A 22,864-nucleotide genomic window follows, 5' to 3' on the forward strand; every position below is an offset into this window, starting at 1 on the left:
CTTTGTTTTTAGGAACCCTGACATTTATTGTTTTAAAGTTGTTTCTTTTTCCAAAATGAAATAGCACTAAAAAAGAAAAGCAAAAAAAAGCCCTAAAATGTCTAAGCTATAAATTATTGAGTTTCTTGCATTCATTTCTATTACAAATTTGCCATGAGAAACTAAACAAATTTCACACTAAGCCCTTTGTTGCATTTTCTTTGGTTAGAAAGACAAACAAGAATGAAGAAGGGGACCAAAAAGGATTTTTTTTTAATCTCTAGTGAACATTTGGTTTAGCTTTGTTTTTATATTGTTTTGACAGCTTTTGTTGTTGTTATTGTTGTTTTCCTATTTAAGTACTTCACTATTCCTGGGAAGAGACAATAAATCAGTGTATGATTTTTTCACCTTAGAACAAACTGAGGGTTACAGAAGGGGGGGTGGGAGTTGGGGTAACCGGGTGATGGGTATTAAGGAGGGCATGTGTTGTGATGAGCACTGGATGTTATGCGCAATTAATGAATCATGGAACACTACATCAAAAACTAATGACGTACTATATGTTGGCTAATTGAACATAATAATAATATTAATAATAAGAATAAAATAAAAGCTTACTAAACTTCAAAAAAAAAAAACCAAAACGATCTCTTATCCAGTGCAGTCTTACCCAGGGTCTGAATATACCAAGCACAGAGAGCAGCTCTGGTGATGACTGTGTGCGCATGTGTGTGCATGCACGTGCGCGTGCCCTTGTCCTTCCTGGCCGCTCACCACCTGTTGTGGAGAGGTCTCTAGGGCGCTGGGGAAAGTTAGTTGTTGCTGTACATCCGTCCTAGTATCTCTTCTCAATACTAGAGTTGAAGTTTTTTTGGATCAATTTTTGGATTGTAGCTTTTGTCTATGTCTAGGTGAGCAACTCATCCTGCTTTGCCTGGTACTTTCCCAGTGCAAGTCCTGAAAAGTCCTCCATCCTGGGAACCCCCTCAGCCTTGGACAAATGGGGATGGTTGGTCATCCCTGCTTTTGTGGACAAAAACATGTTTTTTTTTTTTCTTTTTTCTTTTTATGTGCTTTGTTTCTTCATCAGTTACATGAAGGGAAAAAAGTAAAATGATCTTCCTTTTTACTTTCCAATTTTGGGGGGAAAAGTCATATAACTGAGAATGTATACACAATTTTAACCACTTATGAGTAAATTTTTGGTAAATATAAGTTATTTTAGAATGATTTTTGGTTTTATAGAAAGGAGAAAAATCCAGTTCAACTTGATGATGAAGGAGGCAGGACCTTTTTACGGGTCCTCATTCATCTGATCATGCATGACTACCCTCCTTTGCTCTCGGGAGCCCTGCAACTACTGTTCAAGCACTTCAGCCAGAGAGCAGAAGTTTTACAGGCATTTAAACAGGTAAGATTGAGGAGCCCTCACTGCTGCCATAGCAGAAGCTCCGAAAATATTGTTTAAAACATCTGACCTCACTTCATGGTTGCAGAGTTAATCAGACTGTGTGGCTTCTCCTAGAGACACTTTCTATCTTTAAAGACAGATGTCACCTTGTCTTTTATTTTATTTTATTTTATTTTATTTTATTTTATTTTATTTTATTTTATTTTTTTAAAGATTTTTTTTTATTTATTTGACACAGAGGGACACAGCGAGAGAGGGAACACAAGCAGGGGGAGTGGGAGAGGGAGAAGCAAGCTTCCCGCGGAGCAGGGAGCCTGATGTGGGGCTCGATCCCAGGACCTGGGATCATGACCTGAGCTGAAGGCAGATGCTTAACGACTGAGCCACCCAGGCGCCCCAGATGTGGCCTTGTCTTAAGCTAAGACATGATCTATTTTAGAAAGAGTTCCCCACGAATGGAAATGACAGGCACGAAGATTTAGGAAGGCACTGGGGGAAAATACCATATTAGGAATTTTGTTGTCACTGCTATTATTTTGACCCCAGATTTTACTGATAAATTTGGATAGGACAAGCAGTAGCGCTGAAATAAATATTTTGTGATTGAAAAAATGTATAAATACAAAAGAAAGTAACTGTTTTGGATCTGATCTTTCTCTTTGTCATCTGAATGACATCGATTTTGAGCCTACTAATGAATAATACCTAAGGGCTTACATGTGTGTTTCACTAATATTTATTGTATTTAATAAAACATTGATTTTCATTAAGAAGTTTTATAAGAATATATTGAAATATGAAATAATTACAAGAGTAATTATAGAAATAGATATAATTATGCATAATTTGTATGTCATGTAATACATATAAATTATAATAAAATAAAGGTTTATAACATGAGGTTTCGACCATGTCAGAATTTTCTTCCACTTATTTCTGTATTTCTACCTCTTTTCAAATAGATAGAGTCTCGGGAAAAATTAACTTTAACAGTGAAATTAGAGTTAAGGTATCTTTTATTTTAAATTACTCTTTAGCACTTTGCTAGGGCTCACTTTTTAAAAATATATAATTCTTTATAACATATGAATATATTAGGTAGTGTTCACAGATACTTCCTGGTAAGTTTTCATGGCCAATATATATCTAAAATATCCATAAATATTCTAGAAATATTAAACTTCAACTGAAACACATTTGTTAAAAGACTTGGGATTTTTGACATCAATGAAATAGGAATGAAGGAATTTCCATAAGTAAATTGAGGGTTCAAATTCTTCTCTTTCCAGGTGCAATTGCTGGTGTCCAATCAAGATGTAGATAACTACAAGCAAATCAAGGCAGATCTAGACCAGCTTCGACTAACTGTAGAAAAATCTGAGTTATGGGTTGAGAAGAGCAGCAACTATGAGAATGGAGAAATGGGTGAAAGTCAAGTAAAAGGTGGTGAAGAGCCAATTGAGGTTCGTTTTCAAGATGTATTTTGAAATAATCCAAACAATGTCTTTTAATCATATGCCCTATAGCCAAAATTATCCATAAAGAAAAATTTTGTTCTGAGTAACAGAGCATACAATTTTCATTTGCCAAATCAATTAACTCCATAAACCTGTGTTTTGGTTAATTCTTGTGGGTCTTGTGGGTCCTAAGCATAGACCTGTAAAGAGGTGGAAGTTCGTTGTTACCCTTCACTATGGCTATTTATTGCCAACCTGTAAATCATTTTCTTCACTGCTTACCCTTATATAATACATAAAAATAGTTACATGGAACAGTATGCTTTAAGTGCCAGCATGAAAATACCAAAAATCTCTATTTACTCTAAAGAGTGGTAAGATGGTGATCCTAAGTCTTCCGTTGTATAGGTTTTAGTTTTTGGTGGGTTAAGTAGTTGTTGTTTTCACATTTCACTAAATACTAAATAACCATTTAAAGTTTTTAAAGCCATGTTTTAGTGGTAATACTTGGCAAACGAATGCCAACATCCTAATTGATGAGATATTGTTTCTTAAATTCCTGTCTTGTGTTTTATTTAGTTGTTTTTTAATCTGCGGGAATGTAGACTATTTAGAGAGGTTTACCTACCCTAGCTTTTCTGTTTGATGGAATACCCAAAATGTTGTGTAGTGAAAGGTGAAGACAGAGTAGGGGAAAATTTCAGTCCTCAAAATGTGGAAGAGTCCTGAAGGCAAGTTCATCTGGTGGGTTACTCCTTCTTCCTTGTCTCAGGACTCCTTACCACTAATCTGCACAAAATGTTAGACTTAAATTTTTAGCAACTTTTTTCTGTGATTTTATAATGGAAGTTATTAAAATGTAGAATTCCTACTCCATATAAATTTGTTTCATGACCAGCTCTTTTGTTGTTGATATAGAGTTCTTCCACAGCATATTTAAGAAATAAGAGGACATTTAACATTTATGTAGTACTTGCTGTAGTCGTCTTATAGCAGACATTTTCATACATGTTATCTCTTTTTAAATGTTACAACAAACTTTGGAGAGAGTTAGAAAGACCCAACTGAGATTTTAACCCAGGTCTTTCAGAGGATAAGTTCCAGGCTCTTTAATTGTACAATTGCACTTTCTGATATAATATTTAAAGACGTTAAGAGATGTGTTATGCTTTCACAAGGCTGGAATACCTCTTTTGCAGATACATCCTGTGCACATCTTCTAGAGAATAAACATAATGTTGCTTCCCCTTTTAGAACATTGCATTTTAAAAAATAAAGAACAGCTCTAAACCATAGGAAAATACTCTTTGTAAAAGTTTGCAAAAAATCATGTCAGAGTATAGGTGAGATGTTCCATGAAGGATGTTAGTCACTCGTCTGCAGTTTAAATTCCTAATTCTCTGAGCGAAGTGGAGAAAGAGCCTTCATCAGTGTGTGTGTGTGTGTGTGTGTGTGTGTGTATATCTCCATGGTATCCCCGAAGCAGTTTAATAAGCAATTTGTATTGATGTAAGAAAGAAGATGAATAAGTTGTCTGATTGGGGATACCTTAGAAACAAAACAGCTTTCCACGTGGGTTGTAAATCTATTTTTCTAGATACTTGAGATGAATGTAAGTCATTGAAGTGGGAATTTGTTTATTGTTTGCTGAGTACAGGATTTATCAGTTCAGAAAATGGTCAGGATTTTCGGTGCTTGAAGCAGGAAGTGATTTAATACAAGGAATTGCATTTTGGGAAAGTCTCGAGGAGTACAGCTTGGAGGCTGCCACTGGACTGTTGATTTCAATGTCAGACAATCGTAGCTACGATTCCGATTCTAGAAGCTGCTTCAGCTGCTGCCAGCACTGAGGCTTCGCCACCACTCGCTCACACCTGAAAAGCACAGGGCTAGATAACGGAGCACTCGGGTCTCTCAGGAATTTTCTTCTCAGCCCTTACAGCCACAGAACGATGGCCTTCAATGGGTAGGGTGTTAAGAGCATGGGTTTTGATGTCACATACCTTAGAATTTGCCGCTAAGTATATGTGTGACTTTGGGCAACTTATTTGAATTCCCTGGTTTTTTTTTTTGTTTTGTTTTGTTTTTAATATTCATTCAGTGGACATAATAATGGTATTTCACTCATGAGAATACTAGATCAGATGAGCAAACTGTGCACATGGCATGTCAGTTAATACAACTTCAGTGCGAAAATAGAAACAAGAAGGCGATATGTTATTTACCAACAAGTCAAGAAGTAAGGCTCCAGCTTTAATTAATTCATTTTCTCAGTGTGGTCACTATGGACCAATAGACGTAATTTTGGGACTGATCTTTTCATGGTTGCATCATGGAAGCAGCATCCTGGACATCACATCTCTGCACAACAACACCGAAAAGAGTATCTTTGCCTTTTTACGCATTTCTGAGTCTCCTGTGTAGGAGCAAGGAAACCTTTTCCAGAGATCCCTTAGTAGATTCTATCTCATGTCTCCTTGTCCAAAGCAGGGCCACATGTTTTCTTCTAAACCAGTGGATTATAAGATTAATTTAGCCTAAGTAAAGGATGACCCTCAAGCTCTACGATACCCTCCCCTGAATTACATGGGGAAAGGGTAGATAGTAGAACAAAATTGAAATCTGCTATCAAGGAAGAACAAAGAAAGGCTGTTGGTTAGCAACTGACAGTGTCTGCCAAAGTCAGCAGTCAGTGACTGTTTGTTATCATTTTTATTGGTTTTTATGCACAACATATTGCACTGTTTACTATGATGGGTATGGAATTATGAAATCTTAGAGTTAAAATATACTTGTAGGGGTATCAAGTCCAATTCCCGTCTGATACTTATTTTCTCTCTAAATAGCTCACGTGAGTGAGATGTTTCTTAAAACAAAACGAACTTCTGTGATGGCAAATTCAGTAACTCTTGAGGTAGCACATTCTATTGAAATGAACACATAGCTTAAGAAATAGAATATTACTAGTAAGAAGTCCCTGCGGTCCCTCCCTGTATGCAGGAAGAGACCGTTATTGTGAGTTTATGTTAATTTCCTTGCTTTTCTTAATGGTTTCTGCCACACCTATTTGTATCTCTAAAACATGAAAAACCTATGAAAAATATTCCATGTAGTCTGTTTTGGATATATTTTTGCCCTCCTTCCTTGCTGATGTGTAGCTGCAACTCATTCATTTTTTCTAATATATATTAGAGAAAGCGCATTACACTTGATGCACATGTTTATCTAGTTAACTGTTGGTGGACATTTTCATTCTTTACAGTGCTTGTGTTTTTAAAGAAACTTTGCTACCAAAAGCAATGCTGCTTTAAAAACTTTTGTATGCCACCTGATGCACATGTTTAAGAGACTCTTCAGATTAAAGACTTAAATGTGAGACCTGAATATATAAAAATCTTAGAGGAAAACACAGTAATTTCTTTGACATCACTGTAGCAACATTAAAAGCTTTTACACAGCAAAGGAGCCCATCAACAAACAAAAAGGCAACCTACTGAATGGGAGAAGATATTTGCAAATGATATATCTGATAAGAGGTTAATATCCAAAATATATAAAGAACTTACGCAACTTAGCACCAAAAAACCAAATAATCTAATTAAAAAATGGACAGAGGACCTAAATAGACATTTTTCCAAAGAAGACATACAGATGACCTAACATAAGATGCTCAACATCGCTCATCATCAGGAAAATGCAAATCAAAACCACAATGAGATACCACCTTACACATGTCAGAATAGCTATAAAAAGGCAGGAAATAACAAGTGTTGGCAATGATGTGAAGAAACCTTGTGCACTGTTGGTGGCAATGTGAATTGGTAGAGCCACTGTGGAAAATAGTATGGAGTTTCCTTAAGAAATGAGAAATAAAAATACCATATGATCCAATCATTACACTCGTGGCTATTTACCCTAAGAAAATGAAAACACTTCAGAAAGATATATGCTCCCCTATGTTTATTGTAGTATTATTTACAATAGCCACGATGTGGAAGCAACTTGTGTCCATTGATAGATGAGTAGATAAGGAAGATGTAGTGTATATGCACATGCACACTGAAATATTATGCACCCATAAAAAAGAATGAGCTTGTGCCATTTGCAACAGCATGGATGGACCTAGAGGGTATCATGCCAAGTTAATTAAGTCAGACTGAGAAAGATAAATACCATATGATTTCACTCATCTGTGGAATCTAAAAAAAAAAAAAACTCAATGAATAAACAAACAAACAAAAAGCAGAATCAGACCTATGAATAGAACAAACTAATGGTTTGCAGAGGATAGGGTAGTGAGGGATAGGCAAATTGGATGAAGAGGAATAGGAGATACAGGTTTCCAGTTATGGAGTAAGTCACAGGAATAAAAAGCACAGTACAGGGAATATAGTCAATGATAATGTAACAGTGTGGTGTGACAGATGGTAGCTACACTTGGTACCATAATGTATAGAGAAGTAGAATCTCTATGTTGTATACTTGAAACTAATATAACATTGTGTGTCAACTATCCTCAAATAAAAAAAATAAAAAAAATAAAGAGATCCTTCAGGATATATATTTAGGTATAAAACATCTAGAATATTTACTTTTACCAAATAATGCTAGTTGTTTTCTGAACACCATGTGACACTCCTTCTAGCATTATATGAGAGTTCTGTAGCCCCATATCCTCACGACGGCTGACTTTCTCACTTTTTCATTTTTGATAATTGGGTGAATTGATATATTCTCTGTTGTGATTTTGTGGGATTACTCATGAGTTCGAGCATATTTTCATAGGCTTATTGGCCATTTCACTTCCTTTTCCATTTTAGATTAAACTAAATCTTGTATGGGCAAGTTAATTAGGTCCTACCAATTCATGTGTACCTACTACCAAGGTTAAAAATATTTTTGACTTCGGGGCGCCTGGGTGGCTCAGTCGTTAAGCGTCTGCCTTCGGCTCAGGGCATGATCTCAGGGTCCTGGGATTGAGCCCCGCATCGGGCTCCCCGCTCCACGGGAAGCCTGCTTCTCCTTCTCCCCCTCCCCCTGCTTGTGTTCCCTCTCTCGCTGTGTCTCTCTCTGTCAAATAATAAATAAATAAAATCTTTAAAAAAAAATATATTTTTGACTTCAAGTCATGGTGATGCTATAGTTCAAACTTGAGTACAATCTTTTCATTTCTTTTTTCTTCTTTGTTGCATTGGTAAAAATTTCCAGTATAATGTTGAATAGATGTGGTATCCTTGTCTTGGTTCAGATTTTAAAGGGAATGATTTTAACATTTTAACTATTGAATATAAGGTTTATTATCCATTTGTGTTTGTAGATACCCTTTATCAATTATGGAAGTCCCCTCTATTCCTAGTTTGCTAATTTTTATCATGAATGGTTATTGACTTTAATTAAACACAGTTCATACATCTATCAGGATTGTTATTTTTCTTTAATCTTAATCTGCTAATTTTTTTAAAAAGTTTTTATTTAAATTCCAGTTAGTTAACATACAGTGTAATATTAGTTTCAGATGTACAATGTAGTGATTCAACATCCATACATCACCCAGTGCTCATTCTTAATCCCCATCACTTATTTCACCCATCCCCCTCTTAGTCTGCTAATTTTAATAACAAGAATCATAAATAGAGCTTCTACCATAGTAACCTTGCATTCTAAAATAAATTTATCTTGTTGGTAATTTTTACATTGCTAAATCCAGTTTGCTAATATTTTGTTTAGGATTTTACATCTTTGTTGTCAGTGAGATTGACCTGTAAGTTTCCTTTGTTCTACTGTTCCTGTCAAGTGTTGGTAACAAGGTTAGACTAACTTCATAATAAAATGAGTTGCAGGATCTTCCCCTTTCTTCGCATATGTTTAGATATGTATTCTGTGAATGTTTGATAAAAAACGTATCTGTAAATCTGCCTGGGCCTTGGATTTAGTTTGTGGGAAGATTTTAACTACTGATTCAATTTTTTTAACGGTTATAAATTCATTCAGATTTTCTATTTTGGGTCAGTTTGCTGTATATTTTTCTAGCCATATGCTTTAGTTTTCAAATTTATTGGCATACATTTGTTCATATTCTTTCATTATCTTTTAAAATTTCTGCTATCTCTGTAGCTGCAGAACCCCTCCCTTTTTAAAGATTTATTTATTTTGGCGGGGGAGGGGCAGAGGGAGAGAGAGTCCCAAGCAGACTCCATGCTGAGTGCAGAGCCCAACTTGGGGCTGGATCCCACCACCCTGAGATCACTACCCGAGCCGAAGCCAAGAGTCGGACACTTAACTGACTACACCACCCAGGTGTCCCAAGACCCCCTTTTTATTCTTGATATTGTTTACTTGTGTTAACTTTCTTATTTTGACCCTTTAGATTTCACTATTTGTGTTGTATACTTCTGTGGGTTTTGACAAATGAATAATGTCACGCACGTATCATCTTACCAGCATTGCACGTATTTTATTCATGCTTTTTAATGAATCTGTTTTTGGCTTTGTTGAGCTTCTGGGTTTATTTTATTATATTTATTCTATTCTCACCTTTTATGTTGACACACTTTTCAGACTTTTAAAAAATTTAATGGTAAAATTTCCTTCTAAGGGACTGCATTCCACAAATTTTGACAAATGCCTTTTATATTATTGTTCAGTATTAGATATTTTAAAATTTTTCCATTATGATTTCATCTTTCTCCCAGAATTACTTGGAAGTGAGGTCTTAAATTTCCAAATGTCTAGACGAAATTTATTCCTTTTTGTTATTGAAGTCTTAATTAATTAACTTGTGGCGAGAGAGTTATTCGGTTCTCCAAAATTTGTTGAGACTTGCTTTTTGGCCTATTATATACCATCAGGTTTTGTGAATGTTTTATGTGGGCTTGAGAAGAATGTGAACAGGTATCGGGTTCCTTGTATATGGCTAGTAAGTTAAGCTTCCTGTGTTTGAATCATTTATCTACTTACTAATATTTTTGTTTTCTTGACGTTTCAATAGTTGAGAGAGGGATTTGTTGACATTTTCCACTATAATGGTAGGTTTATACATTTTCCTCTGTACTTTTATTAATTTTTACTTTATATGTTTTAAGGCTATTTTTGTTAGTTTGGTTTTCTTGCACTTCGCTTTTTTTTTTTTAATTTGAGCATAGTTGACACGTTTTAAGGCTACTTTATTTGATGCCTATAAACTTAAAATTATTTTTTTCCTGGTAACAAAAACTTTTATCAGTTGAAAGGTATTTTCTTCCATTTCTGATGATAATATTTCATGTCTTCAGGCTTCTGTTGCTGCTGTTGAGACGTTTGCTGTCTGTTTCAGAGTGATGCTTTAGTTCTGAAGCTGATTGTTAAACCTTATTATTGCCTCAATATCTGTTAATTTCATTTTTATATTTTCCATATCTTGGACTTTGTGCTGAATTTGAGTAATTTCTTTAGACTTATATGAGTCTCTCTTTGAGTATGTCTTATCTGCAGTTTACCTACTGACTTTTTAATTTCAGTCATTATATTTTTTCATACCTGCAATTGAGTTTTAAAACAACCTTTTTGGTCATTTTTTGATCCTCTTTTGTTGCTTGCTAATTTTTGTGATTCCATATGGCTATTTTATAGACTTTGTATAATAATTCCAGGATCAGAAGTACTTGGGCATTTCTTACGATTCTCACTCACGGTGCTGTTGCTTTATATATTTGGTCACCTTTGATTATGATCTCATACTTTTTTTTAATAGACTTTATTTTTAGAGCACTTTTAGGTTTAGAGAAAAATTGTGGACCAAGTACAGTGAATTCCCATACACTCTCCCCATTTTCATAGTATCAACATCTTGCATTAATGTAGTACATTAATGTGGTACATTACAATCGATAAGCCAGTATTGATACATCACTATTAACTAAAGTCCATAGTTTACTCTAGGTTTCAGTATTTGTGTTGTACAATTCTGTGGGTTTTGACAAATGCATAATGTCACATACAGTATCATACAGAATAGTTTCACTGCCCTAAAAATCCTCTGTGCTCCACCTCTTTGTCCTTCCCCTGTGAACCCCCGAGTCCTGGCAGCTGCTCGTCTTTTTTCTGTCTTTATAGTTTTGCCTTCTCCAGAATGTATGGTTTTAATGTTTATATAGTTTTTACAGACTGGCTTCTTTCATTTAGCAATACACATTTTAGGTTCTTGTATGTCCTTTTGTAACTTGCTAGCTCATTTCTTTTTATCACTGAATAACACCCCATTGTGGGATGTACAGCAGTTTATCCATTCACCTATTTAAGGACATCTTGGTTGCTTCCAGTTTTGGCCCATTATGAATAATGATGCTATAAATATTCGACTGTTGGTTTTGAGCTTTATGTTTTTGACTTCAGAAATGGGGGTTGAAATTGGGCATGTTTTCCTTCTTAGAGTATTTGTGATTACTTTGGCCTGTTGCCAGGGGTCACTGCTAGCCTGAGACCATGATGCTTTCTCCTCCTACATCTGTCTGAAGGCAGGAGTCTCAGGTTTAGCTCCCTGAATTTGACACGTGCTTAGAACAGACTTCACCTCTGAGTTGCTAGTGTTGGCATTTACCTTCAGAAAACCTTATCATGTTGCCTTGAAGTTTAGAGTTCTGATTTGGTTTCAGCTTACTTTTTATTTTTTATTTTTTTTTGGTAGATGGAAGGTGGGGTTTTGGAGTCCCCCTTTGTTTTCTGTGAGTCCAGAAATGTACTTAAGATAGGTTCTTTATCTAGGATGTAGCTGTTTTGTAATAGGAGGGCCATTTGCAGCTTTTAAGTTTGCTACTCTTGCAGGAGTTCATGGGAATGTGTTTACTTAGATATTTAGTAATTAAAAAAAGTATTATGAACTTAGATTCTTTGGAACTTTATATGTATAATTACTCTGAGGGTTATGTTTAACCCAGAGAAAATTTCATTTGCTTCTATGAGGCACTTTGGGTTGCTATATTTTTTGTAACCATCTTAAACAATGTTTTGGGCTTGGGACCTTTGAGGCCCCTTTATTAGTGGGAATTCTAGTCCCAAATCTTATGAAAGTGGGCTTGTCCTATAGGAGCTCAGGAGAATTCTTCTCCCTTTTTTTTGGCTTTGAATAAGCCAAGGCTAAGCCAGGTACCCCTTTCTTCTTCTGTGGGCCGCATCTTTTCCTGCCTTATTCTGGACGGCTCCTCTAAGGATTCCTGGTTCTAAGGCGGGTTCTCTAATCAGCGCTCTGTCTTGCTTGGGATTCAGGCTTTGTTTCCTTTCCATTGTGTGTGTGGGACATATTCAAACTCAGTATCAAGGTTATCAGATATGGACGGACGCCCTCAGGGTGGGTCCTGCTTGAATCCAGCGCTTGACTACTACTTGGAAATTTTGGTGAATCTTTGTGTCTGGCCTCCATTTACTTCCTTTTCTTTACTAAAAAGGGATCTTTTTTTCTAAAATGGGACATTTGAAAGATTTTATCTATCACTCTTAGATGCTGTATACTTGGAGGGGTTTCTCTGCAATTCAACTTTGTCACATTTGACGTTCTTAAATTTTCTTTAAACTCTTAGAGACTCGGGCACCTGGGTGGCTCAGTAGGTTAAGCGTCTGCCTTCAGTTCACGTCATGATCCCAGGATTCTGGGATCGAGTCCTGCATCAGATTCCCTGCTCAGCGGGGAGTCTGCTTCTCCCTCTTCCCCTCCCCTCTGTTCTCTCTCTCATTCTCACAAAATAAATAAATAAATAAAATCTTAAAAAAATAAACTCTTAGAGACTCTTCCTCAAACTCTTCTTTATTTTGGGCCCATATATTTATCCTTTGAATGTCTGTTTATTGATGCTAGGTTTGTGGACCATATCTGAACCACCTCTATTTGGTTGCTGTGTGTCTCTCTAGAGCAAAATCCTTCTTTTGAACTTTCTGCTTAAAGTATGATTTTGGTTCCTTCACCATCATGCCTATGTAAGCCTTTGTACACACCTGGACTTCTCATTTCTGTTCTTACTCCCTTTTGATCGATACCTGTAATCAAATCTAATGTTCGAGATAATGGCTCTTGCCCTCAAAGAATGAACGCATAGAAAACAATACGCCAGAATGTCTGATTAAATACTGAGCTGTGTGGTCAGACGAGGGAGGAGTCAGTGTGGGCTGGAGGACTTGGAGAAGGCTTCACTGTTCTGAAGGGTCAGGAGGATTTAGTTAGCTAATATATTCAAGAATAATAAAAAGAGAATCAGTTCAGCAAGAATAAGTGGTTTGTATTTGAAATATCTGGAAATTGGGAGCCTCTGACCATTCTTGGGTTGGGAGGTGAGTATACCATCTTGGAAAATTTGGTCTGGCAGAGCAAGAGACTAAAGGTGGGGACCAACTAGGAGCCTCTTGCTTAAATTGAGGTGTGAGGTTATGCAAGCATGAACTAAGGTGGCAGCAGTAGAAATATATACAAATGGGTAGATTGAGAAACCAGGAGAGTGGTAGGTACATTTATAATAGCTTAATATAAGAAGTAAAAGTGAGAAGCTACAAAGTTGTTAACTTGTACACAACCAAATAATCTACACTTTGCAATGAACCAACTGCCAAAGATAGTGACAATTTATCGTAAACAGGATGAAATATGTCACAATGTCAATGGCAACAGCCAGTAGCAGGCAGGACGGACTCTAGCAGGCCAATACAAATAATAATCCTTTGTTGTTTAGTAAATCTTTACAAAGGCTCTAAACACAGAATGATTAGCATTGTTTTAAAACAGATCATAATGGTCTAACTTTGTGCCTGCTTAGATATCAGAAGACCAGATAACATCAATGTGATTTTTTAAAATGTGCTTCTTCATCTTAACAATAAAAAATCTTTCCTATAACATAAAAGTTTTTTTTTTTTCCCCCTCAATAGTAGTTTCTCTTTACTCTGGGCCATAAATGGGAATGGATAGTCTTTCTACTAAGACTAACAAATCTCAGCATATGATCCAAAATTATCCTGTTACTGTAGGGAGGTGGATGGGATAGGTTTGGTCATCTAGTTAGCCCATTGCATCCCTAGCACCTATGAGCTTTACTACCTGTTGTATATGATAATATTTTCTTTTATTAAACTTACCTTCCAGGGCATTAAAAAACTATACCATCCTTGTTGAAAGATTAAAGGCTAGAGTATAACAAGTTGACAATATCTGTAGCATTAGTAATTCATCACATTCAAATAGGTGTTGAATTCTAAATATAGGGAAGGGGGGATTAACTCAGAAAATCATATCTGAATGGGTTAAGTCAGGATTGCCCTTTATGTTCATCCACCTCTTTATTAAGGGTTGAGAAGCAGGTCACTTGGGCATCATCGAGCTTCTAAGAGAAGTTCCCACTCATGTTATTCATTTTGGCTGTTAATTTTTCTTCACAACAATTGTGCTTCTGTATCTGTATGTCTGTATCTCTGTATTTATCTACCAACCTGTATTTGGTTGCCTGCTTCTTTTTAAAAAGCTTACTCATACTGTCACTGATCTAGAGTTTAATATTTGAGCCGTCTATCTAGTTTTTACCTCAGGGACTATTTTTTTTTTTTTTTTCATTTTCAGCGTTTCTACTTGGTTCTTTTTCACATCCATGCATTCTAGATTCGTATCTGCCCGCTTAGCTTCATATTTTTTTGTTCTTTTAATGGATTTGTAATGTAAGGAACAGAGTTAACTGAAAAATGTCCCTAGGGGCTCACTCTGGGTTGTGTAGACAGCAGGCTGGCTGTACTGTGTGTGGGGAATGTGGGAGGCAGTGTCTTCTTTTCTGAGAAGCTGTACACCAGCTTGGCTTCTGATGGGATCTGTGGCTTCCACTCCTCAGCAGGAGCTGTCCAATTCCTGTGGGCGCCGTAGCTGGTATTCCTGATAAATTCCTATAAATGATGGGTACCTGAATCCAGACAGCCTAGTGCCCAAGAAGTAAGTTTGTGTGTACCTTTGCTGGTAGGTTGCTCTCACACTTGCCCCATAAGAAGTTACTACAAGGTGGGGATAGGAGAAGTTACTCAGAAATCTAGGCCCATACTGGTGTTCGGCAGAGCACCCAGCACCTACTGTGGAATGATGGAGGGATGGGGGACACTTGCCTTCTCTTGCCGGCACTTGGCTTGTAGTTTTTCCCCTTTCCTGATGAAGCTATCCTTGATCTCTGCTAAGTGATGCTGTGGAGTCAGCCTGAGCATGTGGCAACCACAGAGGGGTCTGCATGATGTGAGAGACGTTATTCCTCATTTTATCTCTATGATTATTTTAAACAAACTTTTAAGTCCTTGAAGATTTCTTGACCGTTTGCATTTCACTGGGAATGATATACTCTCATTATTGAGGTTTCTTGTTGTCTTAGCATTAACTTTCCTCATAGGCATTTGGATTTTATGCAGATTTATCTTAGTGAGAGAATGAATTTAATTCCTTCCTTTCTTCTCTCCCTCCTTTTCTTTGCTTCCCTCCTTTGCCTTTTCTCTATTTCTCTTGAGATACATTTTCCTTGTCTCATGATTTTTCTGTTACCTCCATATGCTATTATTCTTTTAAAAATTAAAAAAAAATTTTTATTTTATTGAGAGAAAGAGTGTGCAAGCAGGGGGGAAGGGGCAGAGAGAGAGAATTTTAAGCAGGTTCCATGCCCAGCATGGAGCCTGACATGGGCTCAATTCCATGACCCTGAGATCATGACCTGAGCCAAAATCAAGAGTTGGACGCTTAACTGACTGAGCTACCCAGGCGCCCCATGCTATTATTCTTTAAAAGCAAAAACTGGTTTCCATTCTTTGCCTACCACTTCTGATCTTTTTCCTTTGATAAAGCAAGCAAGCAAGAAGGCAGATCCCTCTAGAAGGATATCTGCAAAAAAAAAAAAAAAAAAATACTGTGCTTTTCCAAGTGTTAGTACTTTAATTCTGCACAGCAAGGAGAATAGTTCTACATAAACTTTGTTTCTTCAGCAAAACTTATGATTGACTAACTCTTGACAAAAGCAACTGGTAGAATGTCTAACCTTCATGGCTTGGTTTAGATGGAGTCCATATGCTTTATACAGAACCTTCCTACATGACCTGATCAATGAGGGACACTGTGGTCATTGCATGAAGAACTTTTATCCATTAATTTTGGAGCGTGTTTTTCTGAATTTCCCTTTTCTGAAATTTGTTTTCTTATCTCCTTTTTTTAAATTTTTGCCCCAGACTTCATTGTATATTTATTTCATTTATTTATATAACATTACATATCCCTGTCCTTTGCCTCTGAGCAAATGCTACTGAAGGTGATGGCTGTAGATGAGTGTCACAGAATAAGTCCTCTCACAAGACATACAGCTGAAAACTAATTTTTGGTTTTGAGCCAAATACTACTTTTACACATCCTCATTCTATTTGGTTGTCATGTAAATTCTTAAATGTAATGCTTTTATCTCCTGAATTTGTTTCTTTAAATTACTTCCACTGTAAGAATCCTTTCCCTTCTTGTCCTTTGGGACTACATTTACAATTAATGCTGTTTTAGGATAAACTTAGTATTTCTCCTCTTGTTATATCATTCCAATTTTAGTATATGTGCTGCGGAAGCGAGCACTCTCCTCTTGTTATAAAGAATGGTTACTTTCTCACTAATTTTTTTTTTTTTTTTGCTTTGCCATTTGTTCTCAATTTAATATAAGTTGTTAGTGAGGATTCTAAGTTCCTATATGGTTTATTTTCCTCAGCAGGTGGCTTGTAAGAAAATTCTAGAAGTTGATTCACTTACATTAGAGCGTGCAGAGGTCATTAGACCAGGTATTAACGTTTCTGTAGTGATTGCTTGCCAAAGAGGGAAGTCTGAAAGAAGGTGCCAATGACTTTGTCTTACATTCTATATGGACAACCCCCTTCTCACAGCTGTATCAGGGAGTGTTGTGATATGAGTGTGACTGGGGAAGCTTCTTTCACCTAACATATCAGGTATCTGACACAGTCTCTAAGGGCTCTATTATGTTGCTGTTTTCATTTCCTGTACGGTGCTTTGTTATTCTCTGTCACCCTGCTGACTAGAGGGTTGTCTATCCTTTCTATGTTTTATAAAATGCTGGGGAGGATTACCTAAAAAACTATTATATATTACATTATATAAATAAAGTATTATAAAAAGTATTATACACTGCTGAACTGTAATGGGTTCCTGTTGCATTTTTATGAAAACAACTATGAGTTCACATTGAACATACCCATCATCAGTATATTCCCAATGTTTTCCCAATATCCCTCTAATGGACTGTAGTGGCACACACCCTTTTTTGGTACCTTATTTGTCAGAGATATAGATAGTTGAGGAGATTCGGGATGTTTTCTAGGACATCTGATTAAACATCATCAAATACTAATTAAAATGATGTCTCATGAGTCAGAAAATACCAATATTGTATTTGTCTTGGGACAAAGGGAAAGGAAAACAGGTTTGGGGTTAGGTTAGGAATATGTTTTTACCCTCTAGAAGGGAAAGTGTTTGGGCTTGAGCTGAGGGAAGTCTGGAGGGAATTTATCTGCCGGTAATGGTGGACATCACCTCTTCTGCACATTGTAGATCTTGGGCCAAGTCTTCAAGCAGCCTTAGATGCCAACCAGGGAAGCAGAAACTGTCAGCCATGACCCCATAATTGTCCAAATTAGCTTTACATGCAAAGTCAGATAAGTAGATCTAGGGTGATTTTAGGGCTCTGTAACCCTCTAGGTATCTTCCTAAATGACTGGTATATGATGTTACTCTTAGATGGGAGGGAGAAAAAAAATATCATTCCACAGTAAGGTGGAATTCAGTTGTCTGAAGGAGGTGACATTTGTTATGAAGAGCTTCAACTAAATTATAATCTGATCGGTGAATCAAAATATAAAAGACTGGTTATTGGATTTTCTTTCATGTTTTGGAAGAAGGTGGGAAGGGAAATGAAGGCATTTGACATCCGAAGTTGGGAGAATGGTGATTGGTAAGTGATGTCACTAATGGAGTTGAATAATGGCTATAGGAAGAGAAGGCTAGGGATACAGACGGGGAGCAGAATGCTTTGCAGACTTGCTGACTTGACAACATTGCTGTGGAAGTACATCCTTTAACTTCACTGCGGTGGGGACAAAGAGAAGACGTGCACTGAGCTATTTTAATCATGCAGCTGCAGATGCAGGCAGTTCTACATTGTAGGATTTGGAAAGTCTTTTTTTTTTTTTTTTTTTTTTAATAAGCACGACTGCCCTTGTTTAAATTAAGGAGCCAGATTCCCATTAATTGGTGCCAATATTTAGTTCACCAGATAGTTCATACAATATCACTTCCCTATATAATTTTTGCTATTGATATAAAAGAGTTTGCTTGACTGATGCAAAATAAATTTTGGGGGGTAGCTATATTCAGAATCAGTATTTGCTTAGGTATTCACTTTTTGAGTCTCTGTCTAGAACTCTGTTACCCATCCAATTTCTAGACTCTTCTAGAAATATCTAGACCCTTCTAGACTATTCTTGCTATATTGTTTCTAAACCTGCTGTTTTATGTTACAGTATATGCTATGCAATTAAAAATCTAGCTGCCTCTATGAAATCACTGAACTTAGTGGTTTCCCATACTCCATTAGAAGAAATAAGTTCAAATTCTTCCAGATGACAACAAATAATTATAATAAAGTGCAAATACTTTTGCAGTGCCATATTTATTCTTCATCACAGTTGTCAAAAGGATAATTTGGGTATCTACTATATGCATGGCACCATTCTCAGTGTTACACATTTTTTTTCTGAGCCTGTTCAGCTCTGGGACTCTGCATAGGTTACACTTCTGCATTTTGTACCTTACTAATATTTTGACATTAGAATGAAGGCATGACTTTGTAGATTTGGCCACGGACCTAAGATCAAAGTTACATAGGGTATAAAACATATAATCAATTTCTGCCCTTTCTGGAGGAAAACTTTTGGAACACCTTTACTTCGAGCATTTTGGCATCAAAATAAGAAAATGAAACCTAACTGTAATTACATAGTTTACATATTTCTTAAATTCCCCTGATACACTTTGGAATCATCCAGATGTTCTGTGGGTTAATATTTTTGTTCTGTTTAATTACATTGAACTATTTTCTGAAATTAAAAGGGGCTGCTTATTGAATTCTCCAGTGCTGCCTCTTTTTGTTGAGTGCTGGCAATTTTAAGTTAGAATAATTATTCTTCATAATTCCCATACTTATGGAGTTTAGCATTGTCTGTATTTTCCCCTGGGCTGAACTAAAGAGCATAGCTTTTTGTAATGTAGTACATTTTGCCTGAGATTACTTTTCTTAAAACAAGACAGTTGCTTTTTCTTCAGGTCATTGTTTGAAAAATAGACTTAAATATATTTGCTAAAGCTTTGCCTGTGCTTGCAACTGATTTTTTTAAAGGTGACATGTATCAGAAACATCTCCTTTCCACTATAGGAGCTTTGTCAATCTTTAGACTTGGTAGTATCTTAATCCTGGTTTGTAGTACAAACTTGGTTTTCTTTAATATTTCTTTTCTTCCAGAAAAAAAATGAACGTGGCCTTTTTAAATTTCAACCTCCACCTTTGTGATCAGAAAAAGGAAATTTCATTATATTTCTAGCTTTTGAAATTTCTGCTTCTCATCAATAATTTTTGCTATCAGAAAGAAACCCTGTTTTTCTCATTCTCTGACCCCCCGTCTTTATCCATCTAAATACTTGCCATTCATATCAGCACTTGGGCTCCTTCCCTCCACTGCACTGGCTTCTCTTAGGTATGTAGCTTTACATTTGCTTCTACAAGTTTTTAGGATTCACTTACTGCTTGTTGTCTCGCAGACAATCTCTCGCATTCTTTTTTCTCTTTATTTACCTGCAGTGGAGGTTGGACTGTTTTCCTTTCCCTCCTAGCATTTGTTAGGATGGATAGGTGACACAATCCTGGACTCCAGCAGTAACACTGTGAATGTTTTCAGCGTTCACTAGTCTTTACTTTTTGCAGTTCCAGTTCTGTTGAGTGCAAGAGACAGGTGGTCAGAAAGGTAGAAAGTAATTTTGAAGACTATCAATGGCACGATAAAACAAGGAGAGTGGGATTTAAAGAAAATGATAGTGAGCTACAGAATCAAATGCTAAAGAAAGTTTTGGTGATTATGAGTCATTGGCACATAAAGCAATTTTAATACAGTGTGGTAGAGAGTATTCTTTTGAGAAATCTAGTGGGGCCATAACCTGAGATGCATGAGTACTCCCAAGGAGGGGCAGTATCACTGAAAAATGCTTGGTTATCCTCAACTTAGCCATATTTTTAAAGAGGTGAGAAAGAATCAGTAGACAGCAGAAACTACTCATGCACAGGAAACAGAGATGAAGCACGGAGAGGAGGCAGGGGAGATGGAATTTGAAAAATCCATGCACCAAAAGTTTTTTTGTTTTTTTGTTTTTTCCTCTGAGACACAGCAGGAAAGGTAAGTTTGTGGATGGTACTGGAATTTGCAGGTGGAAAAGAGGAAATGTTCATTTCCTCCATAAAATGGTAGGAGAGGTTATTTGCTAAGATCGCATTCAGACTGGAAGCCTCTCTCTTGGACAGTATTTGCCAGGAACAGAAGCAAAGACGAATACCAAGCTTACTAAGTGGTGATGGGTCAGCACTGGTCAAGTCACTCTCCTTCTTGAAGGCTTTCCTCAGAATTCTTTGACGAGCGTGGACAGTTTTTTCCTTTCTTTCTTGGTTTGTATTAATTTTGTGAATTTGTCATGGAAACAGCTTGGGACAAATGAAATTACATTGATTGTCTTTGCATATTTTTGTTACTTTTCCCTGAACTTAGATTGGGGTCCCCTTTAACTGTGAGAACCCAACACCATCAATATAGTCAGGAGTTCAGTGTGTTTTTGACTCAAGCTGGACTTGACATTCATCCCAGTGGCATTTTGTACATATTGTAAATCAGGAAGGCAATCAGGTCCCACTCTACTAATTGCCCTCTCTCTTGCAACATGTACTAGCTCTTCTTGCCATCCTCTGTACACTCTCATATGGGCTCTTTCTGCAGTACCTTTGACTAAAGTGACTTCTTCACCTAACAAGTGCCCCCCTCCCTCCACATATCTCTCATGCTTAAATAGTTTTCATCTTTCAAGACCTTGGCTTCCACTTGACCTCTTTCATAAAGCTGTCTAAAGATAGAGCTATTCTCCCTTTCTCTCTCTGTATAGTGAATTCTGCTCAGTTCAAATCTTTATTTTCATATTTCTTCCAGTTTTCTTAGTTAGACTGTAATTTTCTTGTGGGAAGGACCACACACCCTATTTCTTTTAGATCCACTCACCTTTGTCTAGTACCAGGCATGTATTAAGTCTTAATAAATGCTCAGGTATTAAATTATTTGTAATGTTTTATTTTTATTTAGTGATTATAAGAGTTGATATTTAAAATATGTCACTCCCTATATTTGTCTTTTATTGTGCTGCTACAGATAATGGTTGTTACAGTGAAATATTTTTGGCATTTCAGGACCTCTTAATAAGCTTTATTAATTTATTAACTCAAAATATTATTTTTTAATTTAAATTTTATTTTCCTTTCTTCAATTTCATGGTTCTGTACATGTTTGGCTGGCCCCAAGTCGTGACTCTTAGGGATGTCATGGTAACCTGGCAGAGAATTCTTGGGTTAAAGTGTTCTTTCCTTCCATCTCTGATATGTTTTTTCAGCTGTTATGATATGCTTTTTCACCTTTTTTTTTTACCCCCTGTAGCTTATCCCACATGATAAAATTACACATTTTATCCCCTGGATTTTTACTATTCCTTCTCCTATCAGCTCTGTAAAGCAATGATATGTCTGGTATATTTAGCATAAGGAAATACACTGTGTAATAACTTTTCCTTTTTAACTTAACTCATTAATTATTAGTAATACCATCTATCATGTAATTTGGCTGTTATTGGGAATTGGTAATTTGCATGATTCCTTCAAACCAAGGAACGTTTTATGGGATAAAAAAGTAGAATGGTAACATTTAAGTTGAAAAATAAATTACAAAATAATTATCAAATATATTTATTATTTATTACAAAATAAATAAATTTATTACAAAGCTATGTATGGGGTAAAAATACATACTTGTGTTTATTTTAGGAATCAAGCATTTTAAGCTTGGTGCAGGATGGAACAAGGAAACCTCAGATTGACAGCAATAAGAGCAATAATTACCGGATTGTAAAGGAGGTCAGCACATGTCAAATGTTTTTATATGGGTTTATATTTGGGTGGCAAATAACTTTTGCTTGTGTATTACATTTAATGTTATATTCCTTATATTTAACGCTTTTCTTCTTTTTAAAGATTTTGATTAGACTAAGTAAACTCTGTGTCCAGAATAAAAAGTGTCGGAATCAACATCAACGATTACTGAAAAATATGGGAGCTCATTCGGTGGTGTTGGATCTTCTGAAGATACCCTATGAAAAGGTTAGTGCTTAGTTACTTTTAAAAAAAAAAAAAGTTTTTATTTTGATATGATTTCAAATATATAACAAAGTTACAAGAATTTTTTTCCCTGAACTGCTTGGAAGTGAGTCGCCAAGCTGATCAGCCCCGAGCCCTTTGGTGTGTGGTTCCTACGCAAAGGATGCTCTTCTTTCTGCATAATCACATGACAAGTTTCCAGATCAGGGAAGAGCATGACACTTGACTGCCACTTAATCCTCAGGCGCCAGTCGTATTTCTCTCATCTCAACTGTGTCCTGTTTGACAAAAAGGTCCACTTCAGAAACAGGTGCTGTTTGGTTGTCATGTTTGTTTATCTCCTCATGCTGGCACTCCTAGGAAATTGACACTTTTGAAGACAGACCAGCTCTTTTGAAGACTGTTCCTTTTGGGCCAGCTAATATTGCCTCATAATTAGATTCAGTTATGCATCATTGGCAGGAACATAACAGAAGTGAGGCTAAGTTCTTCCCACCACTTCCTATCAAGAGGCACATGATTTTGATTTTGATCCCATTACTGAT

The 22,864-nt window shown here is 36.4% G+C and overlaps 1 protein-coding gene across 9 annotated transcripts in view; it reads left to right on the plus strand.

Moving 5' to 3' along the window:
- ITPR2 (inositol 1,4,5-trisphosphate receptor type 2) overlaps positions 1-22,864 on the plus strand; it is a 497,457-nt gene that overhangs the window by 195,561 nt on the left and 279,032 nt on the right. For all 9 annotated transcript variants that reach the window (XM_035028030.1, XM_035028031.1, XM_035028032.1 and 6 more), the window contains 4 exons: positions 1,228-1,393; positions 2,683-2,856; positions 21,990-22,079; positions 22,197-22,322. In XM_035028030.1, coding sequence (XP_034883921.1) covers positions 1,228-1,393; positions 2,683-2,856; positions 21,990-22,079; positions 22,197-22,322 — 556 coding nt within the window. The remainder of the gene's footprint in view (positions 1-1,227; positions 1,394-2,682; positions 2,857-21,989; positions 22,080-22,196; positions 22,323-22,864) is intronic.

This window comes from Mirounga leonina, unplaced genomic scaffold (assembly GCF_011800145.1).
Source record: "Mirounga leonina isolate KUSES-001 unplaced genomic scaffold, KU_Mleo_1.0 Mir_201, whole genome shotgun sequence".
NCBI lineage: Eukaryota > Metazoa > Chordata > Mammalia > Carnivora > Phocidae > Mirounga > Mirounga leonina.